Here is a 20,860-nt window from a genome sequence, read left to right on the forward strand (position 1 = left end):
AAGGCTAATTCATCAACAACTTTAGGGGTTTTTCACATAATTGCTATTGAAAATTTTTAAAATACTATATTGTTGACTCTTCTAACTCTTTTATAATTGTCGATTAATATGCATGCGTAGAATATTTCAATGAGATGGTGGTTAAACTTAATAAATACACACAAAAGATTAAAATACTCTTTTATCATTTACTTTCTCTTAAAATTTATCTTCTCTTGGCTGGCTCTATTTTCTTGGCTAGAGGTCAAGATGGAGGAAGAATTATTTTTGTATTATAATGTCTTTTTGTGGTTAGAAGGCTCTATTTTATGGTAGAAATGGAAACTACACCAAGGTAGACTTCCATGTTCTACCAACCCAAAGATTGGTAGGTACTGATAAGAGAGGAGTTTTATTCGTGGATCATAATCTAATATATACATAGCAATATAGTAAAAGATATTAAGAAATTAAGTCTTTCCTCAGAAAGAAACGTAATTAATTTCAGGGAATATTATTACTATTTCATCTAAATTTGCTTAAAAGATCGTCTATCTTTGAGACAATAATACGTAACCTACCCTTAGAATACAAGAAATGTTACTCGAACTCAAACATCAACTTATTATTAATATTATTATTGTTACCACAACTATTGCTACAGGTGGAGTCCAACGAGGCTGTTATAGAGATTGGCTTCTTTGACTCAATCAGAAGAAGACACATAAGTCCCAGTACGTAGTTTCTATCACCCTAATATTACTTAAGATAATTAAAAACTCCATAATAAATTTATATATATATATTAAATTTTTATTATGTTAGATATAAGCACATCAAGATCAAATCTATAATTGCCGGAGGTCTACCCTAATTTCTCCCAACCCAAAAGATGTCTCCTACTGTCTTTGCACCCGTCCTACCTTGCTCCTACTTCAAAGAAGCCTCCTAACTCATTTGTCTAGATACAGCGAGATTTCCAAGCCTCTCACTATTTAGTCAAGACAGAGTGGCTGCCATCTATATATCTATAGATCTCTCTCTCTCTCTCTCCATAATCTCTGCCATCTCTCTCTCTCTCTCTCTCTCTCTCTCTCTCTCTCTCTCTCTCCATAATCTCCTTCCTAAGAAAATTTCCATTACAGTTCTGAAACGCTCACACAAAAAGTTAATGTACTCCCTCCTCCTTGCCAACTGAGGAGGGTCTCCTTCCATGATTGGCTCATGCATTGCGCGCTGCTAGCTAGCCGCTGCCATACCATCACCCAACCCATCTATCTCTATTCCTCTTCCTCAATTTTTTTCTGGAGATGGATGGGGGTATATGCAAAGGAGTATTATTCGTCCCGTTCCTCGTCCTCCTCTTCCTCCTATCCGCTTCACCGGCGGAAGCCGCATTCGACTACGGCGAGGCCTTATCGAAGAGCTTCCTCTACTTCGAGGCGCAGCGCTCCGGGCACCTCCCCTACAACCAGCGGGTAGCGTGGCGGGGCCACTCTGGGCTCACCGACGGCCTCGAGCAAGGAGTACGAGTCGTGTTCTTCGTCGTACTGGATGGATTAAAGCAAATCTCAGTTCTTTTACACCTTTTCTAACTCCGGGACTTCTGATACTTATAGGTTGATCTCGTCGGAGGCTATTACGACGCCGGTGACCACGTGAAGTTCGGCCTCCCGATGGCGTTCACGATCACGCTGCTGTCCTGGAGCGTTCTGGAATACGGCGACGAGGTCGCCGCCGCCGGCGAGCTCGGCCACGCACTGGAGGCAATCAAGTGGGGGACGGATTACTTCATCAAATCCCACACCGACCCGAACGAGTTCTGGGCCGAGGTATAATTCTTTTAATATCAAAAGAAAAGAAGAACTAAACTCGCATTGATTCGAGATTAATCCGATTAGTTTTTAAATGTAATATTGTTGATCGAATCTCTCAGGTAGGAGAGGGGGGGACCGATCACGATTGCTGGCAAAGGCCGGAGGACATGACGACGTCTCGACAAGCGTATAAAATCGACGCCGACCATCCCGGCTCGGAAGTCGCCGCCGAGACCGCCGCCGCCATGGCGGCGGCCTCCGTAGTTTTCAAGAAATACAACCCTCACTATTCTCACCTATTACTTCATCATGCCCAACAGGTACTTATCCCCCCATGTATTCACTTCTACCTATCTATCTATCTATCTACCCGATAACTCAACATTATTCGTGTTTCTTCTGGGGTCTGGCGGATAAATAGTTATTCGAGTTCGCGGATAAATACAGAGGGAAGTACGACAACAGCGTGAGGGTGGTGAAGAGTTTCTATCCATCAGTGAGCGGATACTTAGATGAATTACTATGGGCGGCGTTGTGGTTATTCCAGGCAACCGGGATAAACGACTATCTTGATTACGCCGTGGATAACGCGGATAAGTTCGGAGGGACGGGCTGGGCCGTATCCGAGTTTAGCTGGGATATCAAATACGCTGGAGTTCAAGTCTTAGCTTCCAAGGTAAATAAAATTATCCGACTCCTTTTATTCAGTGCTGAATAGAATAAGGTAGGAATTATTCTTTGATGAAACGGACCGATTTCCTACCTTTGGGTTTTCTAAGGATAGTTTAGTATTATTACGTTAGAAATAGACTGGTTTCCTACCTCCTTGACTAAAAAATATTGCATCACTGTTCATGTCGAGCATTATTATTCTAATCACCGGCGAGGGAGACCTTGAAGCCACATATATATATATATGAAACTTTGTGAGTTACATGATTAAATACGAGTTTTTGACTAAATATTTGTCCTCCTAAAGTATTTATTTTACGTGTTCTTCATCACACCTTAAAATTTAAACATGCTCTTCTAAATATAAGTCGCTTATATAAGAATTTTAAATCTTTTAGAGAAAAATTATCTAGTCTAAAATATAAAATTTTATGTAATTTATATAGAAATTTTTCTCTAAAACTTGATTATATTTTAGCAATTTATATTTAAAAATTACTGACTAAATTAATAAATTTCCAATGCATGTAATCTGGTATTTAAATTGCAAAATGAATTAGACTTACAAAAAGAAGTTAGGAGTCTAATAACACTCAAAAACTCATTGAATACTATATATCAATTATCTCATTCACCAACAATTTCACATTATTATAAGAATTGAGGGCAGCTTGCAATTGTTCCTGGTGATCTCAACCATCTGACAAATAAGTATTGTGGGACAGTTCAAAGTGGGGACCATGGTCTAGGGATCAACTTGCATGCACCAACAAACCTTTTGTCATGTCATGCTCTAGAAGACATGCTAGTAATGAGAGATGGGTCAACAAAAAACTCACCAATATTTTGACCATCACCATGCTTGGAATCTCTCTCCCTAAACTACACCTCTAAGAGGATTGGATTTGGATGCAAACTGCACCAAGTAGTGCTAAATCATATATATTAGAAGTTGAATTAGGAACTAATTAGCATTATAAGTTTCTGTTAAAGCAGGTATCAATGAGTAGGCCAAGTACATGTAAACCTACCAAGCACCACAAAAGAGACTTTTGCTTAAATGCTGTGCAATGGATTAGAGCTTTTATTGAACCCTTCCTCACTGAGTAGCTGAGATATTTGTTTGGGAGAAGATTAATAAAAATTGAGGAGTTGATCAAACCTCTCTCTCACTCACATGAACCATGTGAAGTAGAGAAGGGCCCCTCTGGTTGATGTGATGCTAATAAGGAACAAAGTATTGATAAATTTGTGAGTTTTTGTTCAAGAACCACAGTTATAATTATATATATATATATATATATTCCTAAATCATGTATCATTTATGTGGTATGGTTTCTTGCACATTTATGTCTTTGTCTGGGTCTTCTTTTAGTCTTTGAGTATAACAGTTCAAAATAAAGCTTAAGAGCTACCAAAGTGTCATGTCTCAATGGCCCTTCATACATACCTTTCATACTTGTGATATTATCTTTTGTGTTGTTTGATTTGAATTGGTCTACTTTCTATTTCGCTTAACTAATTCAATTTGACTAAGATTATATTATCTGGGCCCTTAAATGAGTGCCAATTTTTGTATATAACCCTTGGAAGAAAGTATATTTTGTGCAAACACAATCTTTAAGGTCAAGGTCTAATAATTTTCTAGAAAGAATTTCTGTTGTTGTATTATTGCACTAATAATATCATTTTCTACAGTTGTTGATGGAAAGAGGTGATCTCCAAGACAAGTACAAAAGCAAGCTTGAGCAATATAGATCAAAGGCTGAGTTCTACTTATGCTCATGTCTAAATAAGAACAACAATGGAAGCAATGTCCGGCGCACGCCCGGTGGCCTACTCTTTGTTCGCCAGTGGAATAACCTTCAATACGTCTCTGGTGCCGCCTTCCTCCTCACCGCCTTCTCCGACTATCTGGCGAAGTCCAACCAAGAGCTCCATTGCCCCCAAGGGTCCATGGGCCCCCAGGAAATCCTCGCCTTTGCTAAATTCCAAACGGACTACATCTTGGGCTCAAACCCATTGGGCCTCAGCTACTTGGTGGGCTTTGGGCCCAAATACCCTAAAAGAGTGCACCATAGAGCAGCCTCTACCATCTCCTATAAAGAGGATAAATCTTTCATTGGATGTGCACAAGGTTATGATTCATGGTTTGGGCGCCAAAAGGATAACCCTAATGTTTTAATTGGGGCTATAGTTGGAGGTCCAAATGCTAAGGATGAGTTCAGAGATAAAAGAGGAAACTACATGCAGACCGAGGCTTGTACGTATAATACCGCGCCGATGGTCGGATTATTTGCGAAGTTTAATCAGTTGGAAGGGAAGAAGATTCAAGGGTTGCAACCTCAAGACTTCCTCACATAAATAGGCATTAATTACAAAAATGCTAGAGAAGTAAAAGTTTTTTTCTTCTTTTGTTGGGGGGGTATAGAGATTTCTTTCAATTTTGAACATAGCATATACAGTCAAATAAGAAAAGAGAAGGAAAGAAAGTTCAAATGATTTTTTTTTTTAATCATAGCTCTATCATCCTCTTTCTGCACTTCAAGTCTAATGTATACATTGTAGTCAAGACACATTAAAATTTCTAACATAAATTTCTAAGCTAACAGATCAGAGAGAGCAGAGTCATGAGATTTCCATTTACCAAGTGCAGAGATTATTTTCACTTAGTCAAAAGGCAAACAGTATTCTGAATACTCCAGAGTTGACTCCTAACCTAAAAATTATTTCACAAGACATTGACTTGGAATTAGTCTCATGACTATTTTTTGGAGGTATAATGTCATGGTCATCAAATAATTAGACATCTTTATTATTAGAAAGTGATGGTAAATATATAATGGTGTTGGCTAAAAAACCCACAGTATATTTCCCTATTCCACTCAGGTACTGCCTACTTCTATTGAGCCAAATTCCATTCAAATAAGTAAATAAAAGGAACAGCTATTGGAATTATAATAAGAGTTTATTAACTGTAACAGAACATACTCCTGATCCATTTGCCAACCAATGAATTTACTTGATACTGAAAATATACATGCCATAGAGGCTCATCATTATCTTGGTATTATACAAGTTCACTTGTAAAGATGGAAATTTCGTATACAAAATAAAATTCAACTTTTGCAGTTCTCTTTCGTTCTTGCCGGTGAGCTACTCCTCTTGTGGTCCATTGCGGTGAATGTTGTAGTTACTAGGATATGAAATTCATGCCTGTGAAACTGCGTACTGGCAGCAAGAAATGGGGATTTAAGCTTAAAATGACAAGTCTGCTGTACTTGCTTCATGCTCTGGTATTCTGTAGGAAAATCCAAGCTCCTCGCCTGAACGTCTTCTGACTATGCTCGCCCTTTGCACTAACCGAACAAGTTGTTGCACAACTTCAGACATGGGAGGACGGAACTCTGGCTCCGGCTACACAATCAAAAGCATTTTGCCTCACAGGATCAAAATTGTATGAATGAAAATACAGGTTCATATTGATTGTGATATTGTTTGCTTCAGCACAAGCAGAGTTAATGAAAGGATAGATGTTTCTATTATTATCAGGAAACCAAAGAGCTTCTTTATTGTTTATGTATGTAAATAAGGTGTCAAGTACTGTATGTAGTCGGCAAAAAATAGAGAGACAACTACCCACCTGAACGCACAGTGCAATTATGTCTGCGAAACGTGACAGAGATTTTGCGGGGTATATTCCATTCAATGCCGGATCGACCATTTTTGCAAGTGCATCGATATCATGAAGTTGTGGTGTAGCCCATCTAACGAGAGATTGTTCTACTCTTGCTCTAGAACTGAAAATAGGCACAAGAAAAGAGATAACCAGAAAGAATAAAATTTCAGTTAGAAAAAATGAGAAGCGATATAAACATGGCTCAGTTGAAAAGATATGGTAAGGAAAATTAACCTGTCTAGCGGCTTCCGACCTGTCAATAGTTCTAACATCACTACTCCGAAACTGTATACATCACTCTTTACAGTATAAACTCCAGACATTGAAAACTCAGGAGCACTATAGCCAAATGAACCAACAACCTCCGTGGAAACCTATCAAACTACCTTAAAGGTAAGTAATTTTTCAGAATTGGACAAGTAAAGCCCACAAAGTCCCTATGTGAACATTAGAATGTAGAAGTACATTAGATGCACAATGACTTGCCTGTCTCTCTGTATTAGGTGTTAAGGCAGCTAGACCACAGTCAGATAAATGAGGATTAAGTTCTTCATCAAGTAGGATATTTGCTGATTTGAAGTTTTTATGCACAACAGAAGGCAAGCATACTTCATGTAGGTACCTGAACAGAAATTGGAAGGGATATACATAATTAAGTTTATTATACACAGCAATAGAGGTAACAAAATTAGAATCACTGGAATTTACTCTAGAGCTCTAGCAGTTCCAAGTGCTATCCTCACACGTGCATTCCAGGTTAACGTCCTGCTGCTATCATCAGCAAAGTGCAACATATCATGCAGAGTTCCATTTCCAAAATACTCATAAACCAGAAGTCGTTGCCCATGTTCAACACAGTAGCCTAGAAGCATCACAATGTTTGTGTGCCTAAGTCGTGACATGTTTGAAACAGCCTCAAGAAAATTATCTTCCTCCTGCAGAGAAAGTGCAGCACTGTCGATCTTCTTCACAGCTAATACCTGAGATAGGGGGCAAAGAGGAAATTCAACTGTTAACTTCACTTTGACAGTTAAAACAAGCAAAAACGTTGATGAAAAATTAAATTTCTTGTTAATTTGGGGACAAGTCACATTGCCCACTCTACTCAAGTTTAGGACTAAGTTGAAGCATCAAGTGAGTTTTGAGTTTTGAAGCAGCAAAAGTGAAGAAGAAAAAAAGAAAAAAAGAAAAAAGAAAAACAAAAGTAGATCAGGGAGAGTTGATATTTTTAACATAAAAGATTAAAGCTTCTACACATCTCTATTCATTATTGGAAGGAAGCTCATTGGCAACATGATCTTAAGCTAAACCAAGAAGAAGAAATTTTGTAGTCAGTTGTCTTGATAGTTTTCATGGCAAGTCTTCTGATCTAATTTTGTTTTGAAAAGAATTCAGTATCAACTTATAGAGGAAATATGTTGTCAGTTATGAAATAATATATTTGTGTCACTAGGCAATGTGTGCTACGTGATACATATCATGACGCAATTTTGGCACAAGAACCACACTCGTATTGCTACTACAAAACAGGAGATAGAGAGAAGAGAGATGTGAGGCTGAGTAAATTAACACATCCTTGGTACATTGCATCAAGCTGCCTCTTGATACCTCTATTGCCTTCTACATTTCCAATTGAATAACTATTACCCTCTGGATGATCTCCTGGCTATTAAAGTTACCCTCAGAATCTGCATTAGCCGCCCTGGTCAGTTATTGGTTCTTTGATGCTTTATTCTTTCAGTTCTGATGAGTTGTAAAAAGGGACATAGGTCCAGGATTGGAGACAATGAAATCTAAAAAACCTCACATATATACACCCAGATGCATGCACTGATTAGAGAAAATGGCTCTTTACCCACCTTGACCCTCCCCCCTCTCTTTTCTTTATAGTAAGCTGAACAATAAAGTGATAAACTTGTATTTCTATTGGAGTGAAATAGCAAACTTGTTACAATTTACAAGCTAAAGCTAACCTAAGTATGTAATAAAGTGGAAAACCCATAATGCTTCATAGTTCTTATCATTATGGGTTCTAAAATAACAAGGTAGTATCTGGTCGGGATGCAATCCATCTTTGTGACAGATAAATAGATGAATGAAGCACAAATTCATATTGGAGAACGATTTGCACTATTATGTAACAAACTTAAGATGCATTACAGAAACAGCTCTTCCTACCAAAAGCTACTGACATACTCAACCATTTAAGTAAACATGACAGTACTTTAACTATCTAAGCCACCACTCTTCTAAATAATTTAGAATATGAAAGAGATTAAATTGTAACAAGGACCGTCCAGCTGCTCCGGAAATCGCAACAGATTTCCATTAAATGTGGGCATCTGATTGGATAGACAATGCAGATAATGCACACTTGGGAGTCATGATATAAAAAGTGACAATCAAATAGATTCAAACTGCTGACATATTGATTCCTTACCTTTCCATTAGGAGATTCAGCCCTGTAAACACGACCAAGGGAACCCTCACCAACAAGGCAATCCTGACCAAAGCTGTTTGTTGCAATTTGAAGAGAAGCAACAGTGTAGGAAGATGCAGTTATGGGAAATTTTGGTCTTTTTCCAGACCCATTTTTCACATGTACCCTCTCAACTATTGTTTTTTCAGCAGGTGGAGGTATCAAACTTGCTATAGAAGAACTTTTGAACCTCTGTTCTGGAGTCTCCTTGACGGTTGCTGCACAATCCCAACATTTAGACAAGAAAACATTAGTGGTTCTTGCACAAGTGATTGTACTACATTGAGTATTAAAGTTGGAACTTTCTCCTATTTTAGATGTGTATTGAATGTTTAATAAAATTCATGAGAACATCAGAACATGTCAGCCCTCTTCGAAAAATGCAAACCTGTAAGTCATGAAATAAGATTCCTATGGATCTGATATGTGAAGTCTTCGGTCGATTTCTTTCCATCCTAAAATTCAAATAAGAATTGTTGCAGTGGCAGTAACACCCGCAAAAAGAAGTGCTTTATATTTGGGTATCTGTAAATGATATAGTAGATTTTCAAAAGTCCGCAATTTCCTAACCCTTTGGACTGTGCAGCATTCTAGATATAGCAAAAAGAGGAGTGTTACTTTTTCTTGACTGCAACCCTTATATAAGTATTTCTTTTATTTTCTTTTCTTTTCTTTTCATACTAAATTGTACAATCATTTTAAAGCTTCAATTACCAGTACAAAACTTCAATTGAACAATGAATAATCCGAAGAATTGGCACTGAGTAAATGAAAACATATCAAAGTAAGTGGTATGAATTAGGCTATTAGAAAAATCCAGTTCTACTGTACATCAGTAGCACAAGAAGAATACTGAAGTTTAAGAAATGATCTTATGAAATCTAGATACATTAACTAGGACATATATTAGTATGTAAGCACATTCTATAGATGAAAAAGATAGAAAATACATAGCTTTAAGCAAGATAAATATTTCAAGATAAGAAAACAACTAAAGAAATATAAACAAAAGCATAAAAACTGGTACCTCTCTCTGCACCAACAGTCAGAGACCTCACAGATCGATTTGCATTATTTCTCATGGCATCCTTGTCTTTCTGAAGATTCCGGGAACATAAAATAACTGCTAGAATTACACATACAGAACCGACTATTGAGCCTATCACTATCCCTGTGATTGCACCTGCAGTCAAGCTTTGATTCTTTTCCTTGTTGTCAGAAGGTAATGTTTTGCCTGAAGACCCTGCTGGAGTAGGTGTTGGTTCCTGAGTTTGATTATGGTTATTATGTGGTCTATCAGGAGGAGGTGGCATATACGGTGGTGGTGGCGGAGCAGGACCGTTAGCAAAGGAGTTGCCATCAATACTAGACATGCAATTGCAGGATGGAATCAGCAAAATTCACTGTAAACCACCAGTAAAAGAGAAAGTTTATGCACATTGAGAACTACTGACATAAGACTTGGAATTGAACCGAACTCTTTGGGTATCCAGCCACTGAAATGGTTATTTGCAATGTTTCTGCCAAAAAGGATTGTTTTATCGATCATACATACAAACAAAGAATATACATCACTAGTAACTTACAGAGTAGTAAGGTCTAGGCTAGTGAGAATGTTGACTGAGCCAGTTAGTTGATTATCTTGCAAATAACTGCAGAAAAACATGCATAAACCAGAAACATAAGAATCGAGGAGGTTGACAATAACGTTGGCAAGACTGTAGATAAAATTTAGTAGATTTTGGATACAGGGAACTTACAGATTAGAAAGATTTGATAGAGAACCAAAAGAATTTGGAAGATTTCCTGTAAATTTGTTGAAGGAGAAATCTCTGCCATACCATTCCAAAAACATAAAAAGAATATGTTAAACATAATGAAACATCTTCTTAGGAAAGAATAAGTTCACAATATTGTTCAAATTCAGGTCAATGATTTATTGCAATAAAATAAAAATAAATAATAAGCTACATATAATCTACACAAGTAATTTTTGGCATAACTAGTGGTTAGAGCATATGGTTTCTGAAATTTATAAAATAGAAAATTGATTATACATTTTCCATGAAAAATCTGGAAAATTATGAAGATAAAAAATCACAGTATCACACCACGGCATGCCAGAAATCAAGGGAGCTGAAAGGATGATTATTGACAAGTCAAAGATCTTACAGTTCAGAGAGCTTCTTAAGGCTTGAAAAGACATCTCCAATTGAATCAGATAATGTGTTGTGACTGAGATTTCTACAAACAGCAGTACAGATAATCCATCATAAGACCCAAAAGAAGGACTCCAACATCATACAGGCATATGGATTGCAAAACTACTTACAGGTAGTTGAGGGAAACCATAATAGATAAAGAGTAAGGAAGATTTCCACTAAAATTGTTGCCCGCTAGATTCCTGCAACATAGTATCTCCCATGTCAAGCTATGAGAATTGAGAAAACCTCTTGCTAGGACAAGAACTGCGCAAAAAGAAGAAGCATTACAGATAGGTAAGGTTCGGCGGCAACTGATAAGGAATGGTTTCATGTATGTTGTTGTCGCTCAGGTCCCTGTTAAAAATAAAAATAGAAGAAAATTGTCATCACAAGCAATACAAAATCCCCAATATTAAAAGCACATCTGCATGAGTTCGCTCACATTGTTTTCAAGGATAAAAGATCCGAAAGGCGGTAACCCAGACTCCCATTCAGCCCCAGCCCAGGAACATTGCTGTATAGTATCACCAAAATGAATAAAAAAAAAATCCCAAATAAACAAGCTATCATTAGCAAGATCGGGTTTTTATTTCCAAGATAGAAATTTTACATCGCAGTGACCGCCGAGCCGGAGCAAGAGATCCCCTTCCACGCATTGCCGCACGGATCGCCGCCGCTCGACGCCCACCCCGACAGCAGCGGCGGGCTGTTCAAGGAGCTGTACAGAACATTAAGCGCTTGAACTGCAAGCAATAGGACAACACGCTCAGAAAACATTTTCCCGAATCAAGAACCCAAAAGAGAACGCAATCGTTAGATACCATCGGAGGAGTCGGTGTTCGACTCCACCACAAAGACCGCGCCGAGGAGAACGGCAACAACAACAGCAGCTGCGGCGGCCAATGCCGCCATTGGACTGATGGTTGGACTGATGGGTCTTGCTCGAGAAACCGCTAGGCGTTCATCTCGATCTTTGATTGGAAGCTGCGGCGCTGACAGCTATAAAAATGGGAAAAAGCGAAGACCCATATGCTTGCTTGCGGTAGAGTAGTAGTGTCGGTAAAGTATATAATATTTTCTTTGCCCCCCACCTTTCTTTTAATAAATGGGAGAAGTTCTGGAGCAGGTGAAGGAGAAGGAGAAGGAGGTGAGAGAAGAGGAAGGGAGGAAGGAAGCGTTAAAATTATGGTTTTTTGTTAATTAGAGTTTATAAAAAAAAGGAGTGGCTTTTACTTAGTAGTACTTTGGTAAGAATATTATATGGAAATTTAAGTACAATCTCTTGCTTGCTCTAATAATGGAGTTTGATGCCATCCTGCAGAGAGAAGAGAGAGAGAAGAGAGAGAGAGAGAGAGAGAGAGAGAGAGAGAGAGAGAGGTAGCCAGCTAGGGAGATGGATGGGTGGCTAAATTAATTAAAAGGAAAAGAAAATGTACATAGTGAGAAAACCACAGATAACACCCTACATTTTAACTCTATTACAAATAAAACCTACTCTCTTAATTTAAAATACTTATTAGATAGATTCTCTCATTTGTTACAAAAACAACCAACCACACTCAACTAACTGTTTGATGGATTGATATAATTTAATCCAACCATCAGTTAATTAAACTATAGAACTAAAAGTAGCCTCTAAACTACTGAATCTTGAATCTCAAAGATCATATTAGAGGAATAACATTTTTATAGATAATTTATTCTGCCTTTTATTTCATTCGGTCAGGTGCTTGTTAAGTTAAACTTAACTCAGTACTTATAGTACAGCAAAATATAGGGTGCTATTTTTAATTTTTCTCATACCTTATTTGATTCTTTCTTCTTTTCTCTACTTGTTCTCCTAGTTTTGATTTGGGAGAATATTTGGTGGGTAGTGTGTGCTTTAATGCCAGTCTCCTTAGCTGTACACCGGGGTAGGTGACTCAGATTAAAAATGGTTGGCAAAAACATTTATTATGGAGGTAGACAGACAGAGTGAGTGTTCCCTTTGTTTGTTTCCTAGTATTTGTTAGCTTTTTTTCTCAGGTTTGTGGGGTTGCAGAGGCTGGCAAAGAAAACAAAATGTTTCAAGCCTTCTTCCATTGTATCTTAGTTAACTTCTGTTCTTGTTTTTATCTTGTACAGTGTATAGTTGAGTGACCTCTAATAATATGCTCACTCACTGTGAGCCAGAGTCCACTTGGAAAAGAATTCTATGTCTATTTGTAAGTTCTTTTCCGTTGAAAAATGGAAACTTTACAACATGTCGCACTCACTAGGACATAGAAAAAGATTGATTTGATGTAATGAGATCATTGTTTATTAAATTTCTCATCTTTCATAGGTCCCTATTTTAAGTATTTATATGGTTAAGACTTAAGAGACCAGCAGTCATCAGATAGTTTTTAATGATGACAGAAGATGTCTCAGAGTAGGTAAAGCTGGCGTAGTGGGCTCCTGGTTATCAACATCAGATTGCACAAATAGTCATAATGCTGCAAGCTGCCTTTATAAGTCAAAATAATATGTCCTCCTAACGACTCAGTAAGAAAATATATTGATGGCAGATGAACCAAAATTTATGAGAAGAAAAAGACTAGTAGATATGTGAACTTATGACTGACAAATAATATAAGAACAAGAAAAGAACAATACATAAGATAAATATAATTATTGTCTCATGTATCCATTCCAAGGTTTAAAAAAAAACAAGGGAAAAGGGACTATGTAACACTAGGAGTTAAGTGGGAGATCCATAATTCAAGACCGTTAGAAAATAAATAAATAGATAAAATTATGGTTAGACAAGAAATTAAAATTAATACTTAAAATCTAACAATATACTAATGCATTCTTGCTAAAAACTATAATAAGTTATTAGAATCCATTCATTCATCGACATGTACAATAATTTTGAATTTCAGAATCAATCTATATGCTAAAATATGGTGCGATATGCTGCTTCGGTCACTTAGTCAGGAGTGTAGTTATATTCTATCTAAGGCAGGAGCGCATTAAAAGGCAAAAGTTTTCTAAAACAATGATCCGTTCTTCTGTTGGCAGTTGCAGAGACTTCTCTGATCTGTAAATAGTTGAACAGCTTTGCCATTTCCTGAAGTGATGCCGAAATTCAAATATATTAGTAATAATTGACAATATCCTCCATATTAAGAATGTTCTGGGTGTAAATTAGAATAGTTGCAAACCTGCTTCCATGAGCATTTGTGGCCATCATTTGGAAGGGAACTGTGCTCTCTTTTGCTGAAATCTTCTCTGACGATTCATTCCATTAGATTGGCTTGAAGGAGTCAACTTCCGAAGAGAGGCGTGCAGAATCATCACTAGAAAACAAGAGCATCCATTGGTTGGAGGGGAATCAAAAGAAGGAAAAAGGAAAAGAACAGAGAAATTGGACAAAGTCTGCTGGTTAGTCACCTGCATAACTGACGCTAATGGCACAGACGAGAGTAAACTGAAGCTTGCACAGGTAAAGTACCACTGCTGTTGCTGCTTAGAAAAATGGAAATGAAGAAATTAGAAAAAATGTCAATTACTTATGAGATAGTGAGGAAGCAGTTGATACATAGGCATGCTGGAACTCAGTGGCATAGAAAAAAAAATTACGATAGTGACTGATAGTAGACCGCTAATACTGCAAAAAGGAAATTAAAAACTGGCCTTTTTAACCAATGCTGATTCAGCTACAGGACAACTCAAACTTGAGAAATACACCTAGAAGTGACAGCAGATATACTTTGTGCTACCAAAACAGAAGCTAGAAATTTCTTCTACATTGTCTGCAACATGCTCAGATTTGTCTACTACTACAACTAAGCATCAGATTTATTAGATAACTCTGACGAGCTTTAAATTTAATGGTATATAACAATTTCATATCACAAAAATACTACCAAAAGAATGAATAACTATTGGTTGACTAAGGTTTTCCTCACAAAATGACCAAACAATGCCCGTTTGCATGGAATATTAAATATTTGAAAATATAATAGTACAGATTACAAGATGAATTAAATCAAAAGGATAATTGAGATAAGGTAACAAAAGTGCTAAGAGAATGAATTTTTAGATCATTGGTTGCCTCAGGTTTCTTTGACGAGAATTTTAGATTTTCTTGATCTGATTAAACTTTTCATATGAATCACATCAATTTTGTTAGGCATAAATATCTAAGGAGTGTAATAGACCCGAGAACAGCTTAAGAAATGATAGCTCAAGTCTCAATGGTTACATAATTTAGAATTTAGATCTTGATCAAGGATATTTTGAATTTATTAGCAGTGTTTTAAATAGCGGCCAAGGCGGCATGGCGGAGCAGCACGCTGGCCGCCCCGCAAACAGACTAGGTGACCTCAACTTGGCGTCTAGGCCGCCTAGGCCTTCTTGGCAGGTCGCCAAATCGTCTAGTAGTCCACCAAGGCGCGTAGCAGGCCGGGCGGCCCACTAAATCGTTTTGTGGGAGAGCCCAATAGTATTGGGTTTAATTCAACATCGGGTCAAATCTTCAGGCTAACCCGTTAACTATTTAAAAAAACTAACCCATCGTTCTCTCTCCTCACTCTCGATCTCTCCGAGTCCTAAAAATCCCTTCCCTTAACCTCCATCGACCTCGTCTCTGGTCTCCCTCTCTCGGTCTCACCGAGCACAACCATCCCCTTCACTGAGCGGTGAGCACAGCCTTCCCTTTCACAGCTCCAAGCAACAACCGACAAGGCAGCAACTAAAGTATCCCTTTTGATGATCCTTCCCTGTCAAGATTTCTTTTTTCTTCTTCTTCCCTTTCTCCTTCTCTTTCTTCCTTTCACCACTGTCTTTGCTTTCTATTTTCTTCACTGCTACAGTAAATTGGTAATTAACACTTAAATGCTTAATTACTGATTTACTATAGCAGCAAAAGGGTTTGATTAATTAACTAAAGAAGTAGGGTTTCATCAATTAACACTTAATTACTACTTTAGTTTTCTTTAGTTTTTGATTTTTTTCACAGTTTCACTAATTCATTGTGATAGACTAATAGTTGAGGAATGATTAAGATTAATAAATAATAAATAATAATAATTGAGCTAATTAGTTTGCTAAATGCTAAGAAAGCTGACAGTGTTAGTTTTCTAATTAGTTGAACACTTAGTCACTGCTTCACTATAATTATTGCATCATTATAAATTATATATATATATTAAATTAGTATTAAAAATTATAGATATATTATTTTTTTTAATATAAAAATGCTAGACTGCCTTATCACCCGCCTTCCGCCTTGGCGCTAGGCAGTGGGGTAACTGCCCGCCACTTGCGGCCGTCTTTTAAAACAATGCTTAGTAGTGATATATATGTGGCATCACTATTATTTTAAGTTAAGGGGACTTCCACAAGCAGGCTAAGAGTACCATATTTCCCACTCTCATTTAGGGGTTTAACCGAGTCGAGATTAGTCGACCTAAGCTCTATTCAAGCTTAGCTTGAAATTAATTTTGAGCCTAAGTCAAGGATCAAGCTTGAATTAATTAATTTCCATTCAAGCATATTTCAAGCTCGAGCCAAACTTGAGCTTACTTTGAGGCACTTGATTAGCAAATTCAAGTCTACTTGAAATCAAGCCTGAATCAAGCTCAAACCAAGCTTGAATAAAATCTTGGGCAGTCTACACTTTGTAAGATCAAATCAACTATGTAACCAAATTGAATCTTATTTACTATTATATATATATATATATATATATCAAGCCTTACTAACTCAAGTTTGATCAGGCTAGCTTGTGCTCAAGCTGCTGGCTTGATTACTTTGACACCCCCTACTCTCAATAGTGAGCAGCAAGGCTCTCCATTTGGTTTCTAAGTCCAACATATGGTAGTCTTTGACAGCAGTGTAGTTAAGGTTTGAAGTAGACCGGCTAATTGAAGTACATTTGTGGAATTTCACATGGGGTTTTATTGGTCCATCATCTATATTGCTTAAGAAACTTTGATTACTTAGAACAGGATGGTCTGACAGTTAACTTGACTTTGCTATCATAATGGGAGAAGTACAACAGCATAGGAAATCTTTTTTTAAACTTAAGGGCTTAGTCACTTATACTTTCTCCATACCCTCCCTCTTAGTATGTGAAATAAATATTTGATAGTATACGCAGACAAATCAGGTGGTAAATCATAAAGTGCCATTCTCAGTTCCTAGGATGAAGGGTTAGACAAGTCACTGTGAAGGCATTATTTTCTCCCTTTCCTGCACCTTTCCTTGGTCTTGGAATCCCATTAAAATCTGGACAAGTCAATGACAATGAAGCAGCATCCACGGTGACCTGACAGGACATCGCCTAACTTGCCTGAAGGATGATGATGCTTAAGATAGAGAGAAGTGGTTGACCACTGCAGAATAAGAATAAAAGAAAGCAGTTTCCTTCTTCACCAACTAATATAATTACATATGTTCTCCATAAATTTACTCCATTACCAATCTAATGCCTTATGGCCCCAAATTCTGCCTTAGAAGCTTTAGTGTTGGCTTCCGCTTCCAACTCTCTACCCTAGTTTTCTGTATTCCTCAATGATGGGTCTTGGGACACCCTGAATTTCTTTTCTGACAAGACAGTCAAATGCAGTTACTAGAACATGTTGGTACATCCATCTTCTAGGAATCCTTTTCATTTCTCTACCATGGTCTTTATCCATCATTAATCTCCTGTTATTCAGTAGCAGTGTCTCACTAATATGCCTCCTAGTCCTCCATTTTGGCTGGATCTCCTACATTACTTTAACGAAATTAATATCTAGCTGACAAAATTTAGTGCAGTCGAACCTTTTGTACAGTAACTGCAAACAATCGATCATCATTCTTGTGCCACGAATCAACATTACATAAACAATGGTAGCAAGTCTCCTAATTCTTCAAATTTAATATGCTTTCAACACTAAATAAAGATGGTCTCTGCTGGTCCTATAAAATAGAAGATATCTTCTTGCAACTAGATAATACCCTGCTTTCATAATCGGTAACATATATATATTCTCAATGGTTCTAACTTGCCTTGCTATTCAATATCCTTAACTTCCCTATAGTCACTCCCATGGTCTTACCGGTCACCACCGTATAAATTGGTAAAAGTTCCAGAATTTCTTGCAATGCTGCCGCACAGAAAGCAAAAACAATGAAGTATTTTATGTTACTCATGTTTCTCATACAAAGATGTTCTAACAATTTAAAATACATTGAAATTTTGAAATTCATGTTTTTGTCCTCAATTGAGATACAATCAAGTTCACAATTTATAATTTAGACAAAACTACAACTCGTCATACCACAAATAATGAAATGAAATAAATCCTCGTTTAAGATCCTTCACAAGAACTCTTTCCAATCATAAGAAACTGGACACACAGGAAAAAGTAATTTCAAATTTCTTCCTATTTGTCATAAGTAGATGGAAAATTTTCTATCTCCATGTCATCAAAACCAATAAACGGATCAAATTGCCATGTAATATTACTCACCGAACTGTGCAACTCGCACTAACGCCTGACGTAGCCCCGGCCACCGCTCCTCCAACTCCCACTTCTCGCTGCAAAACCTCAACATTTCCCAAATCACCAAACTTGCCACCAATCCCAACAGCGACAGCGGCATCCGATACCTACCAAAGGAAAAAAAAACGTAAGGAAGGGAAGACGATATCTTGGCCAACTCCAAACCCCAAGAATCAATTCTCACAACGAGCAAACGAAGAAGACGACAAAGAGGGAGGCGTAGTTGCGAGCATATCTTCGAACGTTCTCCTGCACCCTCATCCGAGCCTGCGACGGCCCGGCGGGCCACGAGTAGTAGTCGCCGCGGCCGACGAAGTCGAGGGTCCAGGAAGGGGTGGGGCCGGCGAAGTCATCAGCAGCGAGCTTAGCGAAGGGGTTGAGGGAGACGAGGGAGACGAGCGTGCGAAGGAAGGAGAGGAGGGTGATGCCGGCTACCGCGGCGGAGGAGGTGGCGCCGGCGGCTGAGGAGGAAGGAGAGGAGGAGGAGGTTGTGATGGAGGTGGTGGTCGTGGTGGGGGCGGCAGCGGTGGTGCGCTCGTCGAGCAGCTCGAGATAGCCGGAATCGCGGAGCCAAGTCTCGAACGCCGGCTCCGGGACGCTGAGAGAGAGCGGATTGGGGACGAACGACATGGGAGGAGAGAGGGGAGAGGAGCAAAATTGGAGACTTGCGAGGATTGAGATTTTTGCTTAATTTTATATATATATATATATATGTCCGTGTGTGTGTGTAAGAAATTTTTTTTTAATTGATAAAGAAAGAGGAAAAATAATAGGAAAGTTAATTGATAAAGAACTACATGTAATCCGAACTAAGGAAAAAAAGGACCAAAAAAAATAGTTAATCGTAGCTAAAGAATAAATTTATGTGAGAGAAGAAGGCAAGTGATGAGTAGTCTCATTCAGAAAAGGAAGGTTGAATTCATAAGAACTCATATATTGAGTACTTCACAAGGTAGGATTGGGATAATTATCTCTAAGCCCGTTGAAGTGCATGTAGGATTAAAGCAGGCATTGTCATAATTATTAAATGCACATAATAATCTAGGAGAGAGAAGGGGAAGTTATATACGATAAATTCTTAGTTTACCCTGCGACTATTGGAGCCCTCTCTAGGATCCAATGTGGATACATATGTGCCCGGTGTAGGTACAGGCACATATGTATTAATCTCGACCTCTTTGTATTGCTACGACAAGCCTTGTTTGCTATCTTTAGCCATAGAAGAATACATATCAAATTCCTCTTTAAAGATTTCCCTGAGTTTGTTTTGCCTGCGGGCGAATTAACTCCGACTAACGAATTCTTGGACCCTTCAGAGTGCAGCAAGTCGATTATTTATGGCGACGACGGTTGAGGAAGACGAAACTTGCTTTCCATGGTGAGCTATGTAATTGCCTCCAATGAAGATCATGGGGGAAAATGAGTTCTAATAGCAAGACTGCCCAAGATATAGTCTTTACTTCTCTCTGTACTTAACTCAAATAGACAATATGTTGAAAGACTTATTGAATCATTTAATGAAACCTAAATTCTGATACCAAATTAAAACATCCACCTCCAAAGTGTGACCATTCATCTAAACAAAATAAGCATAAAATAACTACGTTACCTTTATTTACTTATATCTAAAATTATTTACTCTTTGTACTTAAGAAAATATTAAACAGTTCTTATATTTACTATTAAAATGTACCGTTAGCTTTTTTAGCCAAATTAATGGAGCACGACTAAAAAATTTTAAAAATTAAATGGCAGGCTAAATTCTCTTACTTTTTAGATTGTGATAATTATATAGTGAGTTTTATTATACCTGAGTTTTTATGAAGTTTAATAGTTATATCACATCTATGAATAAGACAAATATGAGTTAATTTTTTTTAAATAAATATTTTGCTTAATAAACACGATGGGGCACTTTGGTTATTTCAGCGTGATCTATTAAATTTGAGTGAAAACTAAGGTTTTACTTTAGCTGTAAATACAATAACTGATTTGCGACTTTATTAAATATATGAGTTAAAGTAATTTTGAGTATAAATACGAAGGATAAAATGTATTTAACTCGAATAACTAATAATTAACATGAACTGTTGCTCCCAAAGTCAACTCGTAGTCGTCCTCTAGATCTATATCACATTCTATAAAAAGATGATGAGCATAATGTTCTGCAAATATAATCTATCCAATTTAAATATATTATAAAACACAGCAATAGTAATGATTCATCTCATGCTCAATAAATATGACGATAACGTATAATCAAAATAAATGGTAGCTAAGACTTCTATATTATTTATTGAGTTATCAAATATACAATAATCATATCACATTCTTTTATGTAAATATCTGGTATATTATAGGCTCAGAGAGAGTTAAAACTAATTATCATTCATTATATTATAAGCTCACACAAATTATCATATAATATTACATAAACTGACACAAAACTATTGAGGGATAGATAACTAGCAATAACATCACTTCTATATGTTTGGAGACACTAGCTATTAGAC

The 20,860-nt window shown here is 37.4% G+C and overlaps 3 protein-coding genes across 3 annotated transcripts; 1 reads left to right on the top strand and 2 right to left on the bottom strand.

Moving 5' to 3' along the window:
• The first annotated feature begins 897 nt into the window (after positions 1 to 897).
• LOC140771630 (endoglucanase 11-like) lies at positions 898 to 4,970 on the top strand. The gene is made up of 5 exons (XM_073113194.1): positions 898 to 1,505; positions 1,599 to 1,811; positions 1,916 to 2,116; positions 2,218 to 2,472; positions 4,167 to 4,970. Exons 1-5 carry the CDS (start codon positions 1,290 to 1,292, stop codon positions 4,830 to 4,832), a joined length of 1,551 nt encoding a protein of 516 aa, XP_072969295.1. The 5' UTR covers positions 898 to 1,289; the 3' UTR covers positions 4,833 to 4,970.
• A 442-nt stretch (positions 4,971 to 5,412) lies between these two features.
• Positions 5,413 to 12,007, bottom strand: LOC140772732 (protein STRUBBELIG-RECEPTOR FAMILY 8). Its single transcript, XM_073114940.1, has 16 exons — positions 11,652 to 12,007; positions 11,441 to 11,573; positions 11,273 to 11,344; positions 11,119 to 11,184; positions 10,959 to 11,030; positions 10,799 to 10,870; positions 10,387 to 10,458; positions 10,213 to 10,278; positions 10,081 to 10,146; positions 9,654 to 9,991; positions 8,588 to 8,844; positions 6,856 to 7,127; positions 6,634 to 6,769; positions 6,382 to 6,521; positions 6,112 to 6,268; positions 5,413 to 5,885 (listed from the first exon to the last, which is right to left on the bottom strand). The coding sequence occupies exons 1-16, from the start codon at positions 11,740 to 11,742 to the stop codon at positions 5,727 to 5,729; spliced, it is 2,169 nt and encodes a 722-aa protein (XP_072971041.1). The 5' UTR covers positions 11,743 to 12,007; the 3' UTR covers positions 5,413 to 5,726.
• Positions 12,008 to 13,660: 1,653 nt separating this feature from the next.
• Positions 13,661 to 19,036, bottom strand: LOC140772106 (PRA1 family protein H). Its single transcript, XM_073114006.1, has 5 exons — positions 18,532 to 19,036; positions 18,315 to 18,454; positions 14,245 to 14,316; positions 14,016 to 14,150; positions 13,661 to 13,921 (listed from the first exon to the last, which is right to left on the bottom strand). The coding sequence occupies exons 1-4, from the start codon at positions 18,975 to 18,977 to the stop codon at positions 14,041 to 14,043; spliced, it is 768 nt and encodes a 255-aa protein (XP_072970107.1). The 5' UTR covers positions 18,978 to 19,036; the 3' UTR covers positions 13,661 to 13,921; positions 14,016 to 14,040.
• Between the last annotated feature and the right edge of the window lie 1,824 nt (positions 19,037 to 20,860).

Source organism: Typha angustifolia, chromosome 12 (genome assembly GCF_048772165.1).
Source record: "Typha angustifolia cultivar Huaian chromosome 12, ASM4877216v1, whole genome shotgun sequence".
Taxonomy (NCBI): Eukaryota; Viridiplantae; Streptophyta; class Magnoliopsida; order Poales; family Typhaceae; genus Typha; species Typha angustifolia.